The sequence below is a fragment of the Callospermophilus lateralis genome, chromosome 11 (genome assembly GCF_048772815.1).
Source record: "Callospermophilus lateralis isolate mCalLat2 chromosome 11, mCalLat2.hap1, whole genome shotgun sequence".
Classification (NCBI taxonomy): Eukaryota; Metazoa; Chordata; class Mammalia; order Rodentia; family Sciuridae; genus Callospermophilus; species Callospermophilus lateralis.
This window is the reverse complement of record NC_135315.1, coordinates 87,944,934-87,970,756: the sequence shown is the minus strand read 5'-3', so window position 1 is coordinate 87,970,756 and position 25,823 is coordinate 87,944,934. Positions and strand designations below refer to the sequence as shown.

The following is a 25,823-nucleotide window of genomic DNA, read 5'->3' as shown; positions in this document are numbered from 1 at the left end:
CATCTGTGGTCTTTGTATTCTGTTCCACTGTCGTCTTTCAGTTAGGAGAAACTTGACCTTGGTGAGTGCAAGTCTCCTATCTGCCTACCCAGCTCCTTCCCTACCTATATTTTTGGGTGTGAGTCCTATTTTGTGTGTTCCATGTTGATTGAGACTTCAGGCATCACACAGTCTCCAAAGAACTCCTCATGATTTACTCAACTGGTGAATTACTTTGGAGACAAAGGTGAGAACATAATTACAGTCAGGGTGCTTCTGAGCCCCTTTCAATTCAATTTTCTACCAGTCTTGGACATTTAGGTGAAGTTCATTGCCAATATTCAAAACAATATGGCCCTCAAATTGGGCCCACTATTTTGGGCAGCTCTTTCATTTTCAGTCTCTTTTGGACACAGAATTGGCATCTGAAACACATCTTTTTTCTGTCATAAGCATTCCAATTCCTCAGAGGAGCTGTCTGGATAATTGCATACACATATCTGTTCCAAAATGAGATTTTAAGGGACAAAACCAATGTCCATCAGTGCTCAAGAAAACCTCTTCTAGTGGTAGGCACTTCCCTACCAACTACAGGAGGAAGTAGAGAGGCATGACCCACAGACACTTCTGTCTGCATCACACCACAGGAACACCAGAGGCTCCCCACTCTCTTGACAAACAGAGAACTCCACTCCTTCACACTGTGGAACTCGATGCCCAGGGTCAGTCCTCACTAGTCACAGCTAGAGATGCAACAAGGAATAGAAGCAATGGAGTGCATCTGGAGTGAAACTCAACACCACACACCAAACCATCCTTAGCCGACTGCACCAGGAGAAGGCAGATGATAAGAATGGATCCAAAACAAATGTGAGACACAACTGGACATGGAAGTGCCTGCCTTTAATCCCAGAAGATGGGAGGCTGAGGTAGGAGGATTGAAATTTCAAATCCAGCCTCTGTAAAATAGTGATGCCCTATCCAAATTAGTGATAGCTTCTCTCAAAATGAAAATGAAAAAAAAAAGGCTGAAGATATGGCTGGCTCAGTGCTTAAGCTCCTCTGTGTTCCATCCTAGATTAAAAATATATAAATAAGTAAATAAATAAGTAGCGGAGACACATCCATCTCATCGGCAGGGCAAATTTAGCACAAATACAAGAAATTTCACAATACAAGGAAACCTGACACCTCCTACATTCTATAATTTTCTTGGCACTGATGCCAAATATTTGAACTTGCCAGACAAACTATGCAAAACATTAATCTTTTAAAAATATTAATGGAATCTGAGAGAATTCTGCTGAAAGATTGAAGGGGTTTAAGGCAGAACATGAACCCAAGAGAGAGAATGTTTGAAAAAGAACCAGACTTAAACAATGAGTCACAATGGCCGCCAGAAGGAACTTTGATTTGAAACCCTCACTGAATTGGACATTTTTTGTTGCTGGACAGGAAAGTGGGCAAAAACATTCAGGCTTTTTGAGATATGATCCTGTCCTTCCCGCTACTCTCTGCTCTGTCCTCCTCTCTGTTCTATCTGTTCTCCTGCTCCAGTCTTCCTTGCTAGGAAAAATCCCAAACTCCTTCCCATTGTTCTTCAACCTCTCTTTCCACATCCTCAGAAACACCCGAGTTGCTCTCAGCCCAACCTTACCTGTCTTCCTCCTCCCAATACACACCAATCTGCTCCTGCCACCCCTCTTACCCCTCCAGCCCTCCTCCTGCCACCACAGTTCCTCCTCCCTCGCTCCATACAACTCCCTCTTCTCCTGCAGCCAAGGCTCCTCTGCCCACCTCTTCTACTGACACAACCGTTCCCCTCCCCCTCCATCCCTCTCACCCCCCCATTTTCCTCTCCTGAAGCCATGATTATCTCCACCCACTCACCCCTCTTTTCTCCTGTCAGTGCCCACACCCAGTCCCACCAGACCCTCTTAACAGATAACCCAAAGTTCCTTTGTCCCTTCAGGGAAGTGGCTCATGCTGAAGGGATTGTCCCAGTACATGTCCCATTCTCACTTCAAGATCTTTCCCAGATAGAAGAGCACCTTGGGTCCTTCTCTGCTGACATTTCTACTTATATTTCAAAATTCCAATACCTCTCCCAGACTTATGATCTTATCTGGCATGACATCTCTGTTGTTCTGTCCTCCATCCTTACCCCCATGAGTGAGCCCGCATCTAGCAGGCTCAATCAACCTATGATATCAGAAAAAGCTCAAACAAGCTGAGGAGGGCCCTCAGAACCCTATCCAATATCTGGTGAAAATGGCCTTTAAAGTTTATAATGTCCAGGAGGAGTCAGCTGATCTAGCTAAGTAGGCTCAATTACAGAAGTGTAACACTTCTGGTAACACTTACCAGAGCCCTGAGGCCTACAGCTCAAGTAAGAGCTCCATGGAGGTTCCATCATGCCTCTACACTGGGTACTTGCTTCAAATGTGGATGCAAAGGTCACTGAAATCACCAATGCCCAAAGCCACACCCTCCTTCCAGGCCATGCCCTATCTCTAAGCAGACAGAACATTTGAAGAGTGACTGCCACATGGTTGGCCCTTCCTTGGTGCCTCTACATCGGAGTATGACCAGCTAGGTGGTATCTTCACTTAAACTATTGGGGTTCACAAAAGACTGAAGAAGCCCAGACTTGAGGACCCCCATTACACTCACAGAGCCCAGGATAACAGTTCAGGTAGTGGTTAAGTCCACAACCATCCTTGTGGACACAGGGGCTACCTATTCGGTCTTGCCTGCCCACTCTGGGCCTCTGTTTTCTTCCAAGGTCTCAGTTATGGAGATTGAAGGCAAACCCTCCTCCCCAAACTGAACTGCTCAGCTGACCTGTGCCCTGAAGGGACACCCATTCACAAACTCTTTTCTAGTCATTCCATCCTGTCCGATTCCTCTCCTAGGCAGAGATGTTCTCCAATTACTAGGAGCCACGGTCCAAAATACATCCAGAGTATACTACCACCCATGTCCTTCTGCCTCTAATCTTTACCCTCTCTAATAACCAGACAGTATCTGCTGTGCCATCGTCCCCTGATCTAGTTGATCTCCAGGACTGGGACATCTTCAAGCCGGTCATAGCCTCCCACCACAAGCCAGTACATATTTAGCTGAAACTGCAAACTAAACTTCCTTTATGTCCCCATTTTCCCATCTCCAAAACCTATAGGGAGCAATTTAAACCCATTATAGACTGCTTACTTGCCCAGGGACCCCGCTTTCCTACTGACTCGACCTGCAACACTCCCATATTGCCAAGATGCAAAGCCTCAGGAGCCCATCACTTAGTCCAGAATCTCCGCCTAACGAATGAGACAGTTATTCCCATCCACCTGGTGGTTCCCAACCCTGACACTCTTCTTTCTCATGTTCCCACTTTGAGCACTCACTTTATTGTCCTGGATCTTAAAGATGCCTTCTTTATAGTGTCCCTCCATCCTGACTCTTATTAGCTCTTTGCCTTCACATGGAAGACCCTACATCCTTTAGGTATCATCAGCTGACATGGACAGTCCTACCCCAAGGCTTCAGGGACAGTCCCTATCTCTTTGGGGAAGGCTTGGCATGGGATCTAACTGCTGGTGACTTAGGGGGCAGCACACTCTTACAATATGTGAATGACCTTCTATGCGGTTCATCATTCAAGGCTTGTGAACTCACACTGCTCAGCTCCTAAATTTCCTGGGGTCCCTGGACTATTGGGCCTCTCCAGCCAAAGCCCAGCTTACTACCTCTTCAGTTAACTATTTAGGTACACTTCTCACTTCAACCTCTAAAAGCCTGATATCAGACAGAATTCAAGCTCTCCATGACCTACAACCACCCAAAACAGTGGACTGCATCCTCTCCTTCCTGGGTCTGGCAGACTTTTTCAGGCATTGGGTTCCCCACTTTGCTCTTCTTACCAACCCCTTGTACAAGGCCACTAAGGAGACCCCTCATTGGACCCTCACCTCCCCTAAGCTACTAGCCAATTCCTTTTACAAACTCAGGAATGCTCTTATATATTCTTGCACTCTCTCTCTTCCTAAGCCTAAACACCCTTTCCACCTCGTTATGGATGAAAGACAGGGTATCACCACTGGCCTCCTCGCTCAGCCAACTGCACCCTCCTATAAGCCGATGGGATACCTCTTCAAGTAGCTTCACTCTATGGTTCACGATGACTACTGAGAAATGTTATAAAATTTTATGTTCTCCTGAGAAGTCAACTTAAATATATTTCTAAAAGACAACAAAGAGAGCCTAACTTATTTAAAGTTTAAAAATGTTTTGCCTCTTTCCCTTAAGAGGGAATTAAAAGCTCTCTTACCTTGTCTGTTTCATGTTTCATATATAATGATAAATTATGTTCACTAATTAATATTAATTTAAAAATTATGTATAATTTTTTTATAAAATAATATTCAAGTAAAAATTAATATTAGTTTCAAAATCAAAACATCTTGCCTAAGATTGAACAAGTGGCCACCATACCTAAGTTATAATTCTTTCATCTCATTCCAAGTTAAGACAATTATTCAAGTTTTTTTAAATAAAATTCAGAAGATAGGCTTTTGTTATAAAGATTACTATATTCCAAAATAAACAAAAACACTATATATAAATAAGTAAATGTTTCAAATTATAAAAATTATATTCCTTAATTTATAACTATTATAAAATTAAATCTTTTACTCTTATTAGTTTTATATTGTATTATCCTTACAAGTTTTAAAACTATTGTCTCATAAAGCCTTATGCAAGTACAAATTTTCATGTAACAACTGAAGGTAATTTATAATAATGAGATGATTACTTATAAGACAAACAAGTTGTAATACTGTATTTTAGTAGCTGGCCTTGGAATTGCTCCCATGGGCTGTTGTCTCCATGACCCTGCTTCCCTGGGGTGGATACCCTGGCCAAATTGAGTGCACTCACAATTCTTCAAGGCCTACAGCATGCCAGACTCACCATCCTATGGTGGAGGTGATAGGATGCCCAGTGGCCCCATGGATTGGAGGCAGGGCCAGCCGAGGCCCAGCTGAGGGCAGTGGAGGACTGTTGGGATCTAGGCAGTGTCAGTCCTTAAAGAAGTTAGCATCATCCTATCTGGGTAGGGGGGCTGAAGGTGTTAAAGCCCAAGTGTGTTCTTAGCACTTTCTTGCGCTTCTTGTTTCTCCACGTGGGCTGATGACCATGGCTCCAAAGGCAGAGATCAGATCTGGGAGCCAGTCTTGGCTCCCAGGGCTCATAGATGGACTATGGGTGGACATCGAAGTAGAGGTTGATTTTGAGGATGTGGTGCTGGTTCCCCCAGGAGAGCTTAAGCCTTTCTGTGTGGGCAGGTTTTGGGGGATGGCAGTAACTGTGGCCACACCAGAGGTTGCTTTCCCTGGGGTGTGCCTTGCTTTCTGTCCCTTGGTCCCCATGGTGGTGCTCTGGCTAGGGACACTGGAGGTGTTCTGTTCTAACTGTGCCCCATGTTGCTGCCTGTTGCTTGGGGTACCTCCTCTTTTGGAGGAGATACACAAGGCCTCAAAAGCTATAATGAGTTCAGGGAGCATGTCATGGCTCCCAGATCCTCTCGATGTCATTGGGACCAAAGGGTAACCAGAGGTATCCTTACTGGCTGTACTGCTTGTCCCGCAAGGTGAGCTTGGGTGTTTCTGGATGGGCAGGCTTTGAGGGATGGCAGTCAGGGTAGGAACACGAGTGTTTCCTTGCCCCTTTGTTCCCTTTTCTGTGTGTTTCCCCAGTGCCACAGTGGTACTCTGGCTAGGGGCAGTGGAGGTGTTCTGTGCCCCATGTTGCTGCCTGTTGCTTGGGGTGCTTCCTCTTTGGGAGGAGATACACAAGGCCCCCAAAGCTGTAATGAGTTCAGGGAGCAAGTCTTGGCTCCCTGATCCTCTTGATGTCATTGGGACCAAAGAGAAACTAGAGATACCCTTTGTTGTGCTTGTCTCCTGAGGTGAGTTTTGGTGTTTCTGGGTGAGCAGGCTTTGAGGGATGGCACTCAGGGTAGAAATTCTACTGTTTTCTTGCCCCTTTTTACCCTCTTTTGTGTTTTTCCTGGGTGCCATGGTGGTACTCTGGCTAGGGGCACTGGAAGTTTTCTGTTCCAAACTTGCCCCATGTTGCTGCCTGTTGCTTGGGGATTCTCCTCTTTGGGTGGAGCTACACCAGGCCCCAAAGGCTGACATCATTTCAGGGAGCAAGTCTGGGCTCTCTGATCTCCTTGAAGTCACAAGGGCCATAGGGAGACTAGAGATACCCTTTTCAGTGGTAGTACTTGTCCCCTGAGGTGAGCTTAGGTGTTTCTGTCTAGGCAGGCCTTGAGGGATGGCACTCGGGGTAGGAACTACACTCTTTCCTTGCTCTTTTTTACCCTCTTTTGTGTGCTTTCTGGGTGCCATGGTGATGCTCTGGCTAGGGGCACTGGAAAGGTTCTGTTCCAAACTTACTCCATGTTGCTGCCTGGTGCTTGGGGTTTCTCCTCTTTGGGAGGAGCTACACCAGGCCCCAAAGGCTGACATGAGCTCAGGAAGCAAGTCTGGGCTCTCTGATCTCCTTGATGTCCCAGGGACTTAAGGCAAACTATAGATACCCTTTTCAGTGGGAGTGCTTGTCCCGTGAGGTAAGCTTTGATGTTTCTGGGTGGGCAGGCTTTGAGGAATGGCACTCGGGGTAGGAACTCCACTCTTTCCTTGCGCTTTTTTACCCTTTTCTGTGTGTTTTCTGGGTGTCATGGTAGTGCTCTGGCTAGGGGCACTGGAGGTGTTCTGTTCCAACATTGCTCCTTCTGGCTTCCTGTTGCTTGGGGTTTCTCCTCTTTGGGAGGAGCTACACCAGGCCCCAAAGGCTGACATGAGTTCAGGAAGCAAGTCTGGGCTCTCTGATCTCCTTGATGTCCCAGAGACTGAAGGGCAACTAGAGACACCCTTTGTAGTACTTGTCCTTGGAGATGAGCTTTGGTCTTTCTGGATGGGCAGGCTTTGAGGAATGACACTCGGGATAGGAACTCCACTCTTTCCTTGCCCTTTTTTACCCTCTTTTGTGTGTTTTCTGGGTGCCATGGTGGTGCTCTGGCTAGGGCCACTGGAGGTGTAATTTCCCAAACTTGCCCCACGGTGCTCTCTAGTTTTGGGGGTTTCTCTACTTTCTGAGCTGGATATTTCCTTGCGTGACGTCCAACCCAAGGACAAGTCTCTCCTCCCAGCTGCCTTTGAGGTCACTGAATGTGTCTGGGTGCTGCCAGGAGGACCCATAGTGGAGTTTCTATTTTTGTCAGACCCAGGGGTTGAGTAGTTTAGGCTGCCCAAGGTTGTTGGGCCCACAGTCAAGGGTGGCATCGGAGCTGCCCCTGGACGTGGAGCACGCTGATGACAGCTGACAAAGCTAGGGGCTCCAGGCTTCATCCCACCAGGAACCCCAGAACTTGGTGGGATGGTGGCTCCAGGGGTGAGAGGCTGCTTACCCTGCGGACTGTGTCCTCGCACCCTTCGAGCTAGAGCTGGAGCTTGCTACAGGTGAGGTCCTGTGAGTACAGTAGGGCTTTGGGCCCTGGTGAGAGCACGGGAAGCTCCTACCCAAGGTGGAGGGAGGCCCCAGATGTGGGGGCTGTGAAGGCATAGTGGTGTTCAAGGGTGTGACCCCAAAGGGGGCCACTGGCTGTGCAGCCAAGCCTGCCAATGTGCTGAGAGAGGGCCTGGGAGGAAGGGCCAAAGCAGCAATTGGCAGGCTGGGGAAGAGCGGTCCTGTAAGATTGGTGATGGGAGGATGGCTCTGGGAAGAGACAGCAGAACTGACCCACACTGGGGTGTGGGCCACCATGGTTGTGCTGCTGGGGGGATGGGGAAAGGTCTGGCTGAGGCCCACTGATGCCAGAGGCCTGGACCCTCCCAGTGGAGAGGGGACCCCCCCATGGGCTTGTGGGGCCATGGCACAGCTGTTCCCAATGGCCTGGGTCTCACCCATCAGAAGACTGTTGATGCGCTGCAGAGCTTTCTTCTTCTCCCTGTCTAGGTCCTCAGCAGTCACTGCACAGGCCAGTAACAGAGGTGGTGGCAGCTTCAGAGGTTCCCCTCGGCGGCATCGCAGCAGAGGAAACTTGCATTTCCGTGGCCTACTGGTGTCTCCTGTGGGTGAGGACTTCTTCTTGGGCAATGGGTGTCCCGCCCTGCCTTCTGCCACCTTCTCACCCTGGGCCTTCTTTGGGGGAATCCCTGGGGATGAAGAACATCATCAGAGAAGTGCTCTTCTCTGAAAAGGCGGGAAGTGGCATGGCCCCAATATAAGCGCCCCCCATGCCTCCAAGCTTGGAGCAGGGGGTAGCCTCCCTGGGCCTCTGAAGGGGAAAGCAATGTCATTAGATAGGCGGTGCACCATCAGGTGAGCAAGTGGTGATGGCATCTCCAGGATCTCGCTTGCTGGGGCTGGGCAAGCACACCTTGTCCTCCCTTGAAGGTGTGAGCTAGTGTTTGTATCTAGCCTTGCTCTGGTGAGGGTGGGCGGGACTCAGTTTGACAGCCAGGAGCTCTTGCAATGGCAAGAATCCCTCAGCTCATGCCCCGCCCCTGAGCTGTCAGAGTTCTGTCTGCTGTCCTGCCTGGGACTGGCCAGTCAGAAGGGGAACTGCTGGGGGGCAAGTTTCTTGGCTGAGCAGCATTTGCAGGTGGTGGCAGCTTTGGGATCATGGCCTGTGTGTCTTCCTGCACTTTCTCTGGGAACAGTGGAGGGAACAGCTGCTGAGAATGCATTTAAGGCATCCCCCAGAGTCTGGCTGAGGGGTTCAGCAGGGCAGGCTGGGAGGGAATGCTACCCTCTGTGCACAGTCCTTTCTCTTTGTGTGGAAACCAGAAAAACCCAGCTGTGCGCTCACAAAATTGAGTTTTATTCATATTTGCGTTGCTTTCTTTGAATTTTGGTTATCAAGATTCTCCAATTTTTAAATTTATTTTTTTAGTTGTCAACAGGCCTTTCTTCATTTCTGTGCAGTGCTGAGAATTGAACCCAGTGCCTCCCACGTGCTAGGCAAGCACTCTGCAACTGAGCCACAACCCCAGCTCTCCAATTGTTTGACTGTCTTCATTGCTTAGCTGTTCTGGGGACAATACTAGGCCTCCTACTGTTCCTACAGTGTAAGATATGTTACCTTTCACCAGTCTAATCCAACGCAGACAACTACAGACCCAGAGATCCACTCAGCATTCACTCTTGGGAGGTTCCAGTTGTCATGGGTTTTGGCTTTTCCTGGATGGAAGGGCACCCTGCCAGAGTTAGCTGTGAGGTTTCAAGCTCAAGCTTCCCATAACCCACTAAGCAGCCCTGCATGCTCCTCCATGCTCAGCTATTAAGAACTGTCCCTCCTCCTCACTGGTGGAGTTCTGGGCTTGCTTCTGAACTGGGCAAAATATCAGTGAGTGGGGACCTGGAGGAGTGAGGTTGGAGGGAGCCTCACCTGGGACTGTTGTCCCAAGTGGGTGCTCCTTGGGCCCCTTCCATTGCCCATGGCCTTTTCTGGGTCCACTGGACCTGCAGTAATCAGTGAAGGCCTCTGGGTGAGGTTGTGGCAGTGCTCATCTCTCCTGGTGGGATAATTCCTGGCATTGCATCCTTCTGAACCCAGTTCGAGGTGCTGCCCAGTAGGCTGCATTGGGAATCAGGGTCCTGGAAGTAATGGAATCACCTGCTGGGCCAGTGAAGCACAGACTTGCAATGGGTGACAAAGTTGGAGTTGGGTTGCCAAGAAAATGGTCCTGGGGCTCAGTGTCTAGGTCCTTCCTCATAGACACAGCTGAATTGGCACTTATCTTGAACTTTCCTCTGGAGTGGCCAAAACCAGAAGCTCCTTCACTTCCCGAGTGTCATGAAATCATAGTGCTTTTGAGAAAATGGCTGGAAGATGGGTTTATGGCCCCCACCATAGGCCTCCCCACAGGCTTACAGGCTGGGAAATTCTCAGTTTCCTCTTCCAGTCACCATTTCCTGCTGCATAGGGAGGAAAAATGGACACCCTCCTAGATCATGCCTGCCTCTGGAGTCACGGTACTGACTGCATTGATGGACGGGGTGACCAAATGTGGGCCACACCTGAGTGGTCCTGGAGTCTGAGGTTGGCCAAACTCTTTATTTTCTACTAACAAAGGTAAACACAGTCTTTATTGCTTGCTTTATTTCTTATTAAATCAGCAATTCATGCTTGGGGTAGATCAGATAGAAAGTACAGATTGCTAGGATTCCTTGGAATGTGGCCTTGGGTTTGAGTCTATGGATAGTGTTGTGTACAAGTGTTGTTCAGTCATTTAAAAGGAATACACATTGTGGTGCTCACAAACATACACCTGTAGAATGAACTTGCAATATACTAAGCCACATGAAGGCCTCACTGTGGTTTTTCAAGATCATACTGATTCACAAAAACCCATCTTGCCCTCGCCTTAGAGGGAATAGAACTCAAGTCCTGGAAACTGCCTTTAAGACTCCAAATTTGTTTTGGAGAGGATAAAAAAAAAAAAAACACCAATGTTGGAGAGGACTATTATGAGTTTTATTTAAAAATTGATTTCTAAATGTGGAATCAGAATAAAGTAATACATGTATAATATAAGCATATATCATTGTTTCTAAATTATCATGTTAAATTTCATAAATATGTATTAGATCTCCTAAAAAGTTGATATCAGGAAAAAACTCCATTTTTATCCTCTTCCTGGGAAATATTTTCTATTCCCACACTGAATTTTTTTCTTAAACTTGGTTTCAGCTTTTAATTTGACACCTATGTATGTATATTCATTTTTTTTAAATTGCGGATTACTTGCATATATCATCTAATCACCTGTTTTTAATTCAATGTTTCATACACACACACAGACATTGATCAGAAGTTATTACCATTCTTTTTCTTTATGAGGCAGCAGAAGCACAGAGAAGATACAGAATATGCCCAGGACTCCACAGTGCATTCCCTACTGAATGTTTGTGTCTCCTGGAAATTTATGTTAAAGCCCTAATGCCAATGTGATGGCATGAGAAGTGAGGCCATTGGGAGGTAATCAGATTTTGATAGGCCAGGGGAGGCATGTCTCCCAAGATGAGATTAGTGTTCTCAGAATTTGAAAAAGAGACCAGGGCTTACTTGCTCTCCACCAAGTGAGAATACAGTGAGAAGCAGCCAGCTATGAGCAAAAAGAGGGATCTTTCCAAGAATTCAAACTGTCAGTACCTTGACCATGAACTTCCCACCCTCCCAAATGGGGAGAAATAAATGTTTCTTAAGCTTAGAGTATTTTGTTGTAGCAGCTAGAACTGACTAGGACAGTCAGTGAAAGGACTTTGTGAATATTCAATGAAATAATGTATGCAAAGTGGTCTATAAATATAAGCTATTGCATTATCACCTTCATCATCATTACCATTTTTCCTAGCCAAATGGCATAGGAGCTATTTTTCACACCTAATTCAATTCCAAAAGAAGCCACTGATATTTCTCCAGCAGAAAGAGGTTATGACTGCTCCAGATGAGTTACTACCTAAATTTTCAGGTTGTTTGTGGCCATTTTATGGATCTACATAAACCTTTGGCTGCTCTGTAAATGAGTTTTCTGGCCCATCATGAGATTTATACCCCTGTGCCATCAATGCCATCCCCTTTTAGGGTGTCCAATTATGACCAGTCATTTACATCTTGAGCCATTCTGAAATCCATGTGTATTTTCTCATCCTCAGAGGTCTATAAAAACATGAATGACAGGCGATGTCACTGAATGACAAAGATGGGAGAGGACAGCTTGACGAGCCTGGAGAGGAGCCAGGCAATCAGAGAAAAAAATAACACTAAGGGTGGAGGAGGCCAACCTCTTTCCAGAGGGCTCTTGGAAGAGCCAGCCTGATTTTCTTCTTCTCAGGATGGATTGGGGCTAAGATTTTGGTAAGATAAGGTCAGCCATGAACTGTGTTGAAGTAGGATGCATTGGGGGTGCTTATGGAACTAGATTTGTATTTCTGCTTTACAAAATATCTCTGAATAATTAGGTGGAATTCCCTGAGATTCCGTTTTCTCATCCAGCAAATGGGCCTAGTAAATGAACCTTCTCGACAATGATAAGGTGAAGATGTCATGAGGTTATATTTGCAAAGCAGTTACAAACTATGGAACCAAACTAGGTGCTGTTCAAGAGATGAATTAATAAAGATAATGTAATACATATACATAATTGGATATTACTCATTCTTGAAGAATGAAATTATGGCATTTATCAGTAAATGGATGAAGCTAGAGAATATGATGCTAAGCGAAATAAGCCAATCCCAAAGAACAAAATGCCTAATGTTTTTCTCTGATATGTGGAGGCTAATGAACAATAAGGAAGTGGAGCTAGGAAAAAATAGAGATCCTTTGGATTAGACATAGGGGAGTGAAAGGGGAGAGGGGTATGAAGGGAGGAAGAAGAGCAGAATGAATTGCAAATTATTACTCTATGTGCATATACTGTAAAGGTGACATTGCAATAAATTACTGAGTTGATTTTAAAGCAGGAGATGGAAACTTTATTCACCAGCTGGTAGTCCAGATCCACCATCCAAGGGATAGGTAGTCTGCAAGTCTATACCCTTCAACCCCCACCCAGGGTGTGAGTACACCTTTTGTAGTTCAAAACACATTAAAGAATAAGTGGCTGTTTGTATAATTCAAAACCATAAGCAAATGTCATGAGATCTAAAATCATAAGCAGAATGAAAAACACATTTTTAGTGACAACACAAAGTAATTTGAAATTCTTTTTATTTATCAATTTAGGAAAACACATTTAATGTTTAAGTATGTTACCCTATAAAATTTAGGAGTCAAGAGTACTTGATGTTATATTTAGCAGTTAACATTTTAACTTTGTAAGCCAATTAGATGTCTCTAACAAACTTATTTAAAATTAATTCTATATATATTAAATAAAATTTACTTATTTTTAAAATCAAAGATATCAGAGAAGTGCACTGAACAGTATCAGTTTTTTTTTTCAGTTGAGGAAAAATCCTAGAAACAATGGATATTAGACATTTTATAGACATTCACATTTATTCAACAACTGTTTGATGACCTAGAAACAAAACTGCATTGGTAACTTCAAAGACAATGTTACTAGTTGTTGTTGTTGTTTGTTCACCCAGCATGGACAAAAATGTCATGTACATGGTAAAGAATGGTTACTAATATCTAGATAATCAATCTTTGACAGAACACACTGTCCAAGAAAAATGGGAACCAAAAAGAAAACACTTTTACATTCTATAAGAATTTCCATTTTATGTTGCCAAACATGCTATGCTAAGCAACTGTTGATGGGTAGAGGTGGAGATTTCCCTGGGAGAAGCATTTCTTACATGATGTGGAGTCTCAGGGCAAAATGGAGTCTGATTGGATATTATCCATATAGCCTGGCCCATTACAATATAATTACATGACGAGAATAACTCTATATCATGTGCAACCAGAAGAATGAGAATTTGTACTCCATTTACGTATGATGTGTCAAAATGCATTCCACTTTCATATATAACTAATCAGAACAAATAAAAGTAAATGTTCTTGGGCACACTAAAAACCAACAACAACAACAACAAAAATAACAACTAAAGATATTTTCACAGGATATTTAAGTGACCCTGGACTCTATATCCTGTGTCTATGGGCCAGAAGGATTAGTTAACCCTCCTTCTAGAGAATCCACTGTCCTGTCTGTACAGGAAGGGGAGGCTTGGTATGCAAGCTGCTTGAGAGATTTCATCTACAGCTGTTAAGCCAAGGGCTGCAAGAAGTGTCTAATCCTGCAGAATTGGTAGAATCATTGAAAATTGAGTAAAAACTTACTGCCAGTGTCTATTCTCTACACCAGTCACTGGTATACACTGTGGTCCATCAGAGTGCCATGTGTGACATGGATAGCATTTTATGTTATTGGTAGACTTCTTTATTTAATAACTTTTGAAATACTATATATATAGTATATATAATATACAATATATTTATACTATATATATAGTATGTTTTCAAGATCACTAAATCAAGAGAGTTAAAATTCTTATTACCTAATTTATTACCTATAATGAAAATGACAAAATCAGAATGTGTGTCTGATTAATTAAACCTTAGTAAGAACCATTATAAACAGCAGTAGCAGCAATGTACATGCAGGGGCACATCCAAAACAAATGGCAACTTAAACAGGTCGTGTTTTAACTCCAGATTTGCAAACCTGATGTTTTAATTTTGAGGTCTGGGAGGAAAAAAATCAAATTTTGGCCTCCTCATGATTGATTCTACTTCAGATAGGCCAACTCTTCTGTCAGGTTCTCAGTCAGCATCTCCAGTTCAGCTCTGGCTAGGGTCAGCTCATCTGGCACCTTTTGCAGGACATTGATGTCAGCCAGGACATTCTTCTATCTGAAATGTAGTTTAGGAATGCAATACACTGATTTGGACAAGGCCACTGTCATCTTCAGGGCTATCTGATGCACAAATCTACGTGACTCTTTTCAAATAGCAGCACTGTAGTGTGTGATATGTGTTCTTGCTTTTGTAACTCCCTTCCTTCTCTCCGTGCCTTCCTTTTTTCAGTATCATGCTTAATTTTTCAGTTGGAAGGAAGGAAAGAGAAAAATCATGAGATGATGCTTTTTCACCAACAATGAATCCCACTAGCACTGTGCATCCCAGGCAGGGATTCCACTTTGGCTAGCTGTTGTGGCCTTAAAAAATAGCAGCCCCTATATTTGTGCAGTTTCTAATGCTGTCCTAAAAGCAAATGAAAATTAAATAATAGTTATTCTTTTGCTGAATTTTCTTCATGATTTATTCATTTTAAAACATTGGTACTTCTTCATTATATTTTGCCAAGATTTTATAGGTTAAAGGCCATCATCCTTGCAACTTCCTGTGTGAAAATTTTGTAATCCAAAAAGTTTGTATTCCTTATGTCAGGAAGTATGAGATATGGTGGAGGAGATGAACATATAAAAACAAGTGGATGGATAAAATTTCAGTTGTATGTGCATCAGGAAAACAATTTTTGCACTTAACCCCTTATCAGATACATTATTAGTTCATTGAACGCATTGAAAATTAAAGTTTAGGGCATTGGTAGAGTTGTGTTTAATTGTAAGTCATTAAAATTATAGTGATCCATAGACTTAAGAGTAAGCAACTTATTTTAACAATGTGTAATGTGAATTGCGTTTGATTCTAAATACTTTTTGGAGTGATCATCCTATTTCCATTTGTCCAAACACCAAATATATGGAGAATGTGAACTTCAAAAGATTCAAAATATGTACTATCAATGGAGGCAGGAAAACAGGGAATAAGAGAACATGGTAGGAAAGGTAAATTATCACCTGTCTATTCCACTCACTTCATTCTGAATCCCATGCAGCCTATTTTGCATTGCCAATCTGCAAGATGAGCTAGGCACTGCCAATCCTGGCAGAAAGGTTCTGGCAAAATAAAGGAAGTCATAGATAACAAAATTCTAATATGCAAGTAGTTTACAAATGTTTTTTTAACACAAAATTCGAGTGGTAATGTTAAATGCTGTTTCATTAAGAATTACAAAAAAAAAAAAAAAGAAAAGAAAAGAAAAAGATAAAAAAGAAGTGGTGTTAAAACTATAAGCCAATGATTCAAAGTAATGGATTATGGTAAAGCCCTACTTTCCCCGTGGGTTCTGAAAACAACCCTTTAAGATAAGTAGTATGATTCTCATTTTATAGAAGAAACAGAGATTCAGAGAATTCACCCAGTTAACATTTGGAAGAAGGAGAGTTCAAAGTCCTGGCTGCATGATGCAAATGGCAGTAACTGAAGAGGCTGTGTACAATCCTAGGTAAGACTTTATTATACTTTAGTTTTTTCAATTAGTCCTTCCCTGCATGCTACTCTATTGATCAATGTATCTCTCCTTCCTTAATGTTACTTCATTTCTTCCCTTCTATTGATATGTTTTACTTCCTATTGTGGTTTCACACAACTGAATTATGGAAATAAAATGTCTACTCTAAATTTATCCAGCACCTCTTTTTTCCCCAGTAACTGAACAACCTTAAAATGTTTTAATCCTCTAAACTTTTACTGTGTAATTGTTATTATAGTATTATAGATCTATCTTTTTGAGTTTTCTTTGAACACACACATATCCATTTTAAAATAGGACTTTACCTTGTTTTAACATACCCTAGCAGTTACTCATTAAGGCTTTCAGTGTATGCCCTGTGTATTCATGTAAGCATGTTTGTGTTTCAGACACCCTTGATGATAGCTTAGCTGGGAATCAAGTTCTACTTTGATTACTTTGGCACAGTTTAAGGATACAATAGAATTTATTCTGGTTTCTACTACTGGTATTGAATAATAAATAATACATTTATGATTTGTTTTATAAACATATTATTCTTCCAATTGTTGTAAATTTTCTTGTTCCTAGTATTCTTTTTTTAAATGTCTTTTTAAAAATATTTTTTAGACATTGATGGACCTTTATTTTATTCATTTTATTTATATGTGGTGCTGAGGATTGAACCAAGTGCCTCACACATGCTAGGCAAGCATTCTACCACTGAGCCACAACCCCAGCCCCCTAGTATTCTTAAATCTATAATATGCCTAAGTGAAGACTTGTTTTTATTGATCTTGCTTAAATTATGATTTTCAAACATCTCAGAGTCTGTTTTTGATTATTATTCCCAACCACATTTTTTTCTAAGGAAAATTCTATTTGATATACAGCAAGATCTTATTTTGTCCTCTAATTTGCTGAACATTTACTTTCTTCCCTTCCATATCTTTATGGCTCTCAACTAAACCATGGATATTTTCATGTATTTTCTAGTCAAACATGTTCTTTGGGTGTAAACTGCTCTTTGGTACTTCCTCCAATTTTCCTTTATTTTTGGGAAGTTTACCATTGTTAAATATCAAAATCTAAATTGACCTTTTAATTCAACATTCTTAGTTTCTTTTCTTATGACTTTTATTCCATTAATAATTTTCCCCTTTAAGCATACTTTACTATGGAATGTTTATACCATTTCATTCTGTAAAATTTTTGAATGTCTGATCCTGATGTCATTTGCCTGCTGATTCTCACTCATGGTGTATTATTTCCTTACATTAAAAAATTATAAGTAACTGCTCTGATATATTCATGGATAGTAGAGCTGACAGTGTAAGAATAACTCTGTATTTTGTGGCTTATCCAATGTTCATATTATTTTATAATGCATCATTTGTCCATGCTCTTAAGGATAAGTGACATAAGAGAATCTTTTTATATTGTCCCTTTTAAAGACAGTAAATCATTTTTAAAAACAGAAAACCTCTTCAGGCTATTCAATAATTAAACATTTTGATAGGGCATCATTCATATTTGATTTGTGTTGACTCCAACCTGGCAACAAACACATAGCTTGCTACTTTCATATTCACACTTGACGGGGCTTTAGGGGCACACTAAAATTAACCTTGATTTTGTCACAGACACAAATACTTGATTAAGAAACTTAATCACAATTTCTAAATCCAAATGAAGAGTTACAAGTGTGAGAAACATATAGATCAAATTAGTTGTCAAGGATCAGAAAATCCTTCTAAGTTGAAGTTATTGGAATTAAGTGATTTTGCCAAGGTGAACTGAGAATGTTATAGATTCAGATGCAAAACTAAAACCATCATACTATTGCTTCCTGGTTATCACCATGTCAATCACAGTTCCTGGAGATGGATATCTGTGGGCTCTCTCTCATCCAATGAGGAGGTCCATGGTACAGGGTAGAGGAGTGTGTGGCTGTACAGTCGCTAATCAAGACCTAAGTGGGTCTGATTTTATTGCACAGTTACCATGTATATAAACTTAGGCAATAGCTAAGCAGACTATAGGCAGCCACTAATACAATTTCTGTCCAACTCTCCTGGCAGGGATCAATCAAGGAGGGGCCATGGACCAAGTGCTGGCCTCATGCCTAGGGCTGTGCCTATGGGGTGAATGGTATGCTACTCACACGCCTAGCACAGGGGAGTGCTTTGCCTCTCAGACACCCTTAAGGTATGCCATGTATGCAGTACACCATGCACTTCTCCTCACAGATTTCCATGTTCATGATTGTTTTTAACAACAAAAAAGCTGGTGTTTATCTGTTTTTTCACCACAATGAAAGTTAGCTTGAAAATTTAAAAATTAGGATGTTTACTCAACCATCTTAGAATCATTCAGGGTGCTAGAACATCAAACACTTAGAATCTATTTAAAAGCTTGTGGCCAGTAGCCACACACCCATACAGCACTGTTTACAGTCTTAGTTGCATTTACACAAGTAGGGCAATAAAAAGGGAGGAGTCTCTTTGGAGGCACCCACATCCTAGGTGAAGGGACCCTTCCTCTCAACATCAAGACCACTCCTGCTATCCCTGCTGGGCAGCAGGCTCCACAAACAGATGAGGTCAAGGAGACAGCTGGAATGGAGCCAGAGACTTAAAAAACTCCAGGATCAAAGGAGTGATACCTGCAAACCATGGACACTGTGCTCTTGAATATCTGTGAATCTCTAAGGCTGAGGCTGTGGTGCAAAGGATCCAACCCAGGGCCTCACAAATGCTAGGCCAGTCCTCTGCCACTGAGCTAAGGCCCCAGCCCCAAAGACTGTATCTTTTCAAAAGTATTCTCTCTCTCTGCACTCCTCCACACCTACCCCTTCCAATTTTCTTTCTGGTAGTTAAGAAACAGAACAGTGCCACCAGATGATCTGTATCTTTTTCATTCTCAAGGCAATATTTCAGCCAACAGGATTAGAGAATTTCTACCAATTGTCTGATATCTAAAAGGACTTCATTTTGTCCTCACAGTCAAAGAGAGGATTTAGTCTCCAACACTGAGGAAGATCAATGGAAAAAACAGACGGAATACTGGTTTAGAATGCAAGTTTGGTTGCAGAAAGTCTCAGCTTGAATTCTGCCTTAACTAGCTCTCTACGGCTCAGAATTAGACATTTTCCCAATCAGTGAAATGGGCTTAATGCATGAATACTCATGTTCCCAGCACAGGCACCAGGAGTACATGAGAAAATACATACCAAGTGTCCATAGGAAGTACTCGATAAATATCAGATGCATTTTTTTTCATAAATTAAAAATCATTAAAAAGGTATTACATTACACATTCCCACAATTATCCCAAAGTATAAAAATTTACCTTCAACACTAGAGATTCCTGGTAAGCAGACAGCTGTCTTCCCTAGTTGGGAAGCTTTCTCAATTGGGTCTCCAAGGAATTCTGAAAATTTTGGCAGTGCTGATGTCTTTAACATGAAACTCTGTATTCATTCTGTAACAAACATGTGGTTTAGTATGATAAAACCTAATACCCAAGTATTAGTATCAAGGGTCACCTTGTAGGGCAATTTCTATGTATTTAATTTAAGAGAAATAGTTGAGAATTAAGTAGCATAGCGATTATGTGGAGTTCAGGCTTGGACTAAGGTGTCCATAGACAAGTGAAGTGAATCAAGGTTACATTAAGTTTTCAAGTAGAAATCCCACTGGAATATGTTCAACAGGTTGAACATTCCTAATTTAAAAATCTGAAATACTCAATAAACTGAAAAGTTTGAGGGCCAATATGATATGACACAGGTAGAAAATTCCACATATGACCTCCTGTGATGGGTTGCAGTCAAAATGAAGGTGTATCCAGCATGGTGACCCATTCCTGTAAATCCCTGCAGCTCAGGAGGCTGAGGCAGAAGTATTATGAGCTCAAGGCCAGCCTCAGGAATTTAGTGACACCCTAAGGAACTTAGTGAGTCCCAGTCTCTAAGTAAAACATAAAAAGGGTTGGGGGTGCGACTCATTAGTTAAGCATCTTTGGGATCAATCGGCAGCATCTACCAAAAAAAAAAGTTGCTAAAAATATTGCATAAGATTATTGTCAGGGGCTGGGCATGTAGCTCAAGGCAGAGTGCTTGCCTACTCCATGCAAAATACTCAGTTCAAGGCCCAAAACAGCAAAAAAACAAAACAATAGGGAAAAAAGTGTCCGAGGACAAGGTATATATGAAACATATATACACATACACATATATATGCAAATATTACAAAATCTGAAAATCTGAAACATTTCCAGTTCCAAACATTCTGGATAAGGGATACTCACATCATAGCACAATTTAGCATTATATATATTTAGATGGAAAGAGTTAAGCAGCCAGGTGACAATAGCATAGAAACTGGATATTAAAGATCCTTAACATTCTGAGAGATGTACAATGAGCCTCATCTGGGAGTGCCTGCTATAAGATAAAGATGGTGCTAAAAGAATGTTACCATAGATTATGTAGCACCAAATGTCAGGACAAGGCCTTTCATTCTAGTTTGTTTCCCAACCAAAAGAATCCAAGGGAGGTTTTATTGCTCTTCCACAGTGAATAATACTTCTTAGAGGAGGGGTCACAGACCACACAGTCTAGTGCCTTAGTTAAGTCCATAATGGAGGTAAATGCATCTGCTAATACCAATTAATTATGTTCCTGCCCAAAGTTAAGCACCCTTCCTGTACAATAATCCTACCATTATCTGGTAATGATTTTCAGAAGAACTAAAATTTACATTTAAGTAAGTTTTATACAGAAATAAAGAGTCCCATCAACACCACATAGGGCTGGTTGAATACAATATGACACTAACCTTTTGACTTATTATCAGATACACACAGCATGGAGAAGTTTATTTCCAGCCAAACATTATCCATTCTTCCCTAAGGAACTTAGTGAGATCCTATCTCTAAATAAAACATAAAAATAAAAAATCTTAATAGACCAGATTACAAATCAGGTACAAAAGGGGCTTTTTCTAAAAGGAAGCAAAGTGCATCAGCCTCATCTGGTTGTGCTCAGCCATCCCTCACTTGGTTCCATCAGTGCTGCTAAAACACCTTTCCCACTCCCTATGTGGGAGCAAGCAAGCTGATGAAGCCTGTGTGAAATATTCAGAAGTCAGCCCAGTGCTCACCTTTGTCTGCAGTCTCTGGAGGCCTGTTGCTCTCAGGTTTGATTGTGAGAGCACTGATGAGCTGCACTGTCTCTCCTAGCTTGGATACCTAAGTTTGGACCATCTATCTTCTGCCAAAAAAAAAAATAAATAAATAAAAAGATTTAAGGTGGAAGTCAGACCTCACCTGAGTCTCCACTAGGTTACCTGACCCTAGTAGAATGGACTGGTCATTCCTACATGATCTATTTCCACAATTTCTCAGTAGCAGCAATGGTGTGGGACTCTCCAACATCCTTTACACGCATAAAGATTCATAGCTACCTTATGGGAGAGCATAGGCTTTCCTGTCTTTCTGGAACAATCTCAGGAAGGGACATCTCTAAAACTGCTCCTTTTCCCACAGTGTGGAAAACCCACTTACATAAAGAAGACATTAGCAGAATCTGTCAGGGGGGAGATGTTGAGAGCCACAGTCAAGTGGGAATGATGCCTAGCATTTTGCCAGAGGGAGTGGTTGAGAGGTGATTCCAGTGAGCCATTGAGATGATAATGGCTAAGTTAAGCTGCATATTCAGTTGTATATAGACCCCTGCTGTCCGCCTAGGATGCCTGGGCACCCTGCTACTTTGGAATTCTAGTGGGGATTCCTCGGGAGTACCCCCTGGTTGGGGAAGTTCCAGAGGAGGGATTTCAGGTTGGTGGTGTTCCTGGAATGGCCATGTGGGTGGCGTTCTCCAGAATTCAGACAATAAAGGAGTTCCTGTTTGTACCTACAAGTGCCTCATGGCGGCTTGGTTATTTTGTGCCCAGCCAGACTGTGGCACCACATGTTGCAGCATGCCCCTAAATGCTGTGACATGCCCTACAGATGAGACCCAGTAGGGTTCCCACACTGGCGTCTCACTCAGGCCACTCTGAGGAGATAGGAACCCTGGATCTGCTTAGAGAAATGACCCATGAGGGTCCCAAGGCCTGGAATCTCCATCAGGCTGCTCTGAAGAGAAGGAACGCCTAGGCAACCCTAGAAATGTGACACACAAGAGTACCCAAAGTGGGCATCCCCCTCAGGCTGCTCTAAGGAGAAAGGAGCCCCAGGCATCCCTAAAGACAAGGCTGTGGCACCATGAGGAATGGAATCTCAGGAGAGGAGAAAGAGTCCAGGAGACCCCTCTCCCTGCACTCCAGCAGGTCAAGTGCTGCAGCAGCCTGAGCCAGGCAGGCAGAGGCACAGAGGAAGGCAGCTACAGGGAGTCTAGACCCTCACTCACAGGCCCAAGGACAGGGGCTTCTGGGACATGTAGTCTTTGAGACAAGAATGACTTAGCCAGGGACTGCTCTGTTTTAGAATCGGGTTTTAAGAATATCTGATAATTCCCAGCCCAAGGTGACCACTGTAGGAGAGCAGAAGAACCTGAGTTCAGACCAAGTTCCCAGTAGCCTCTGAGAGCATTCTAGGTAATTCAGTCTGTCCTGCCTGTCCAGCTCTCACCAGGGATGCTCCTGGGAGCTGTAGGCTATGCAGATTCAGGGTTCTCAGGGATTCTGGACAGTGTATCTGGTGCTCTGCCCACTCAGTATTTGCCCTTCAGGACCATGGAAGCTGTGTGCCACATGCTGGCCCAAGCATCCTGGCGGACCCTGACAGTGGACTCTGGTGTTATATCCATGAAGCCCTCACTCTAGAAGCCCAGGGGCTAAAAGTAGTACATTCACCTTCATACCCCCAGGATTCTGGGTCATGCAGTCTTGTATTCTACAACACAACCCAGTGCAGAGGTTTCTGTGAGCTGCAGACTACTCAGGCACCCCTAGTGATTCTGAACAGTGCAGTCTGGCATTCTTCCCCATTCAGCCCTCAAACCAGAAGCCTATGGGGGCTTCAAGTAGCACATTCACCCTCATAACCCCACCAAGGATTCTGGGTAGTGTAATCCAGTCTTCTACAATGCAGCCCCCACTGCAGAGGTCTCTAGAAATTTCAGGCTACATAGTCAGAGGCATACCTAGGGATTCTGGACAGTGTAGTCTGGTGTTCTGCCCATGCAGCATCACTACAGTGGATTCTGGGAGCTGCAACCCCCCAAGGATCATGGGTATTATAGCCTGGTTCTATGTTCAACTGTACAGTGACTACTTAGAGCTCGGTGCCCCCCAGGAATTCTGAATATTGTAGTCAGTTCTACTCAGTCAGCCCTGACCCAGAGGTCTCTGAGAGCTGTGGCCCATTGATTATTCTGGGTAGTGCAGTACATCCTACCTAAGTGGACTTCACCATCAAAGCTCTGGGATCTGTGTAGCACAAGCCTGCCTAGACACTCCTGGGGAGGAGTCTGTGTTATGCAATACAAAACTTACCCCAGCAGTACTCAAAAGGAAGGTGTGTAGGAACTGCAGGCCCCCAGGGATTCTGGGTAGTATAGTCCATAGCTCTCACTGTGGAAGCCTCAGAGATCCAGGACACATGGACACGGGGCACCTCCAAGAATTCTAGGTAGTGTAGTTCAGCTTCCTACGCAGCAGCCCCACTATTGCAGACCCTGGAAACTGCAATCCCCCCTGAGGATTCAGATAAGGTAGTCAAGTATTTTGCCTGCATGCCCCTACTGCAAGGGCCATGAGAACTGAAGGCCACATGCTTGCCTTGGTACTGAAGACCTCAGTGTGGAAGCCTCCTGGAATTGCAGGCAGCACATTCACCAGTGTGTCCCCCAGGAATTGTAGGTAGTATAGTCTGACCAGCATAATGCACAGCTCTCACTTGGGAGGCCTCTAGGAGCTTCAGGCTGCACACACACCTGGGAACACATACCACCAAGGATTCTGGACACTGTAGTTAAGCTCTCCGTCCAACAGTCCTCACAACAGAGGATCCTGAGAGCTGCTGGCACCAATATTTGTGGGTAATATAGTCCTGTGTTTTTCCTACTCACTGCAGAAAATTCTGAAAATAAAATTCCCCCTTAGGATTGTGGATAATGCAGTTCAATGGTTTGCCCACTCACCACAGAGAATTCTGGGAGCTGTAGTCCCTGAGGGTTCTGGATAACAAAATCTAGTGTTGTGCCTGCACAGTCCTGCTGAGGATCACAGGAGCTGAAGACTCCATGTTTTCCCTGGTACCTTGGAGATTCTAGGAAGTGTGCTCTACCAATACAACAATCACCACAGAAACCTCTGGGACTTACAGGGTTACAGGGTATGTAGGCATCCCCCGAGGTTCTGAGCATTGAAGTCTGGTATTCTGCCCTTGCAATTCTCACCCCAGAAGCTCCTTGGCAGAGCAGGCAACCAAAAGTAATTGGGAGCATAGTTTGATTTTTTTGTCAGTACAGCCTTCTCCACAGAGGTCTCCGCAAGTTGCAGGTCCTCAAGAATCATGGGTAGCACAGGCTGTTATTTGACCCATGCTTCCCTCACTGCAGAAGGCTCTGGTTACTACAATGAGGATTCAGCAGTTACCCAGGATTCTGGGTAGTGCAATCCATCATAATTTTTGCATCTCTCATCCTAGAGGCTCCTGTGAGCCTCTTGTTGCCTTTTCATCAGCCCTTACCTGCAGGCCCCAGTGAGATTCCAGGCACTGGGCCCTCCCTGCACCATCTTGAGGGGGCATTTGTGTCCTCAGACACTCAAGCCACACCAAATTCATTGACATACCATGATATTGAGCAGCCAAAGCCCCAGTAAGAAATACTGTTGTAAAATAAGTTCTGCTAAAATATTACCTGAGAAAGTAAAGAACATAGCAGAACTTCCTTCTCAGCACAACAGGCAGTGCACAGGAAGCTTCTTCCTCATATTTTCCTCACATGGACCTCAGTCATCCTGAATCCACAATGGAGTCTCCATGGGTAGGTGCCAAAGAGAAGGAATTTCTGGTCCTCACCTCAGACATATCCACCAGGCATCCCCAGGCCATCGTATCTTTCCAGGTGTGTCCCAAGGATTAAAAAAAAACTCTGGTCTACACCTTTGATAGAGCCCCTAGGAGTCCCTAGATGTGGCATCTCTCAGATGGGTCCCCAGGAGAAGGAAGTTCCAGTAGGGCACAGAACACAGCCCCCAAAAGCAGTTGATCAGAGAAAGTTGTTCTGAGTGCCCTCTGCTGGCCACTGTAGTCAGTGCAGGATGCTGGGTGTTCACTACTCAGAGCTGCACCCCCTTGTGCTAGGCACAGGGAAGCTCTGAAATTCATAGTTTTGACTATTCCAGGACATGATTTTGGAAATCAAAAAGAAATAGCGCCTACCATCCTATGTCTTGATCAGACTGGATGGAGATAGTAAGCAGCAGAGTGCATGGCCCATAGACAAAATTTCATTGATTTCCTATATTTCAGCAGTCACGTAGAGGAAACAGTGAAATTTATAAACTGGAATAAGAAAAATTTTAAAGCATTAATATTTAAAATAGAGATCCCAAATTTGAAGTATTTTCATGTAAGTCTTAAAGTACAACCATACTTTCAGAAAATCTTGCAATGTTTTGAAAGAAATAAAAGGAAATATGGAAATACAAATAAATGCAGAGATATTCTTTGTTCAGGTTTCAATATAATTAAGATGAAATTATCTCAAACCTGATCTGAAGATTCAGTGCATTCCAGAAATTCCCAACAAGCTGTTTTTAAACCTAGACTACACAGCACTGACTGCAAAAGGACACACTTCAAGAAGCCACACATCTGGATGCCAGAACCTATCAAAATACTCCCTAGACTTGCATTTAAAATGGGAAACTGTAAAATGCTAGAAGATGTGCATGACCACATGTTTCATGATGAGGTTTTAAATACAGCCCCAGCAAAAAAATCCAT

The 25,823-nt window shown here is 43.2% G+C and overlaps 1 protein-coding gene across 1 annotated transcript in view; it reads right to left on the bottom strand.

Moving 5' to 3' along the window:
• The window catches only part of LOC143410656 (A-kinase anchor protein 9-like), a 75,822-nt gene that overhangs the window by 30,376 nt on the left and 19,623 nt on the right, over positions 1 to 25,823 (bottom strand). Inside the window, 2 exon segments of the mRNA XM_076871460.1 lie at positions 7,563 to 8,198; positions 9,434 to 9,507. Coding sequence (XP_076727575.1) covers positions 7,563 to 8,198; positions 9,434 to 9,507 — 710 coding nt within the window.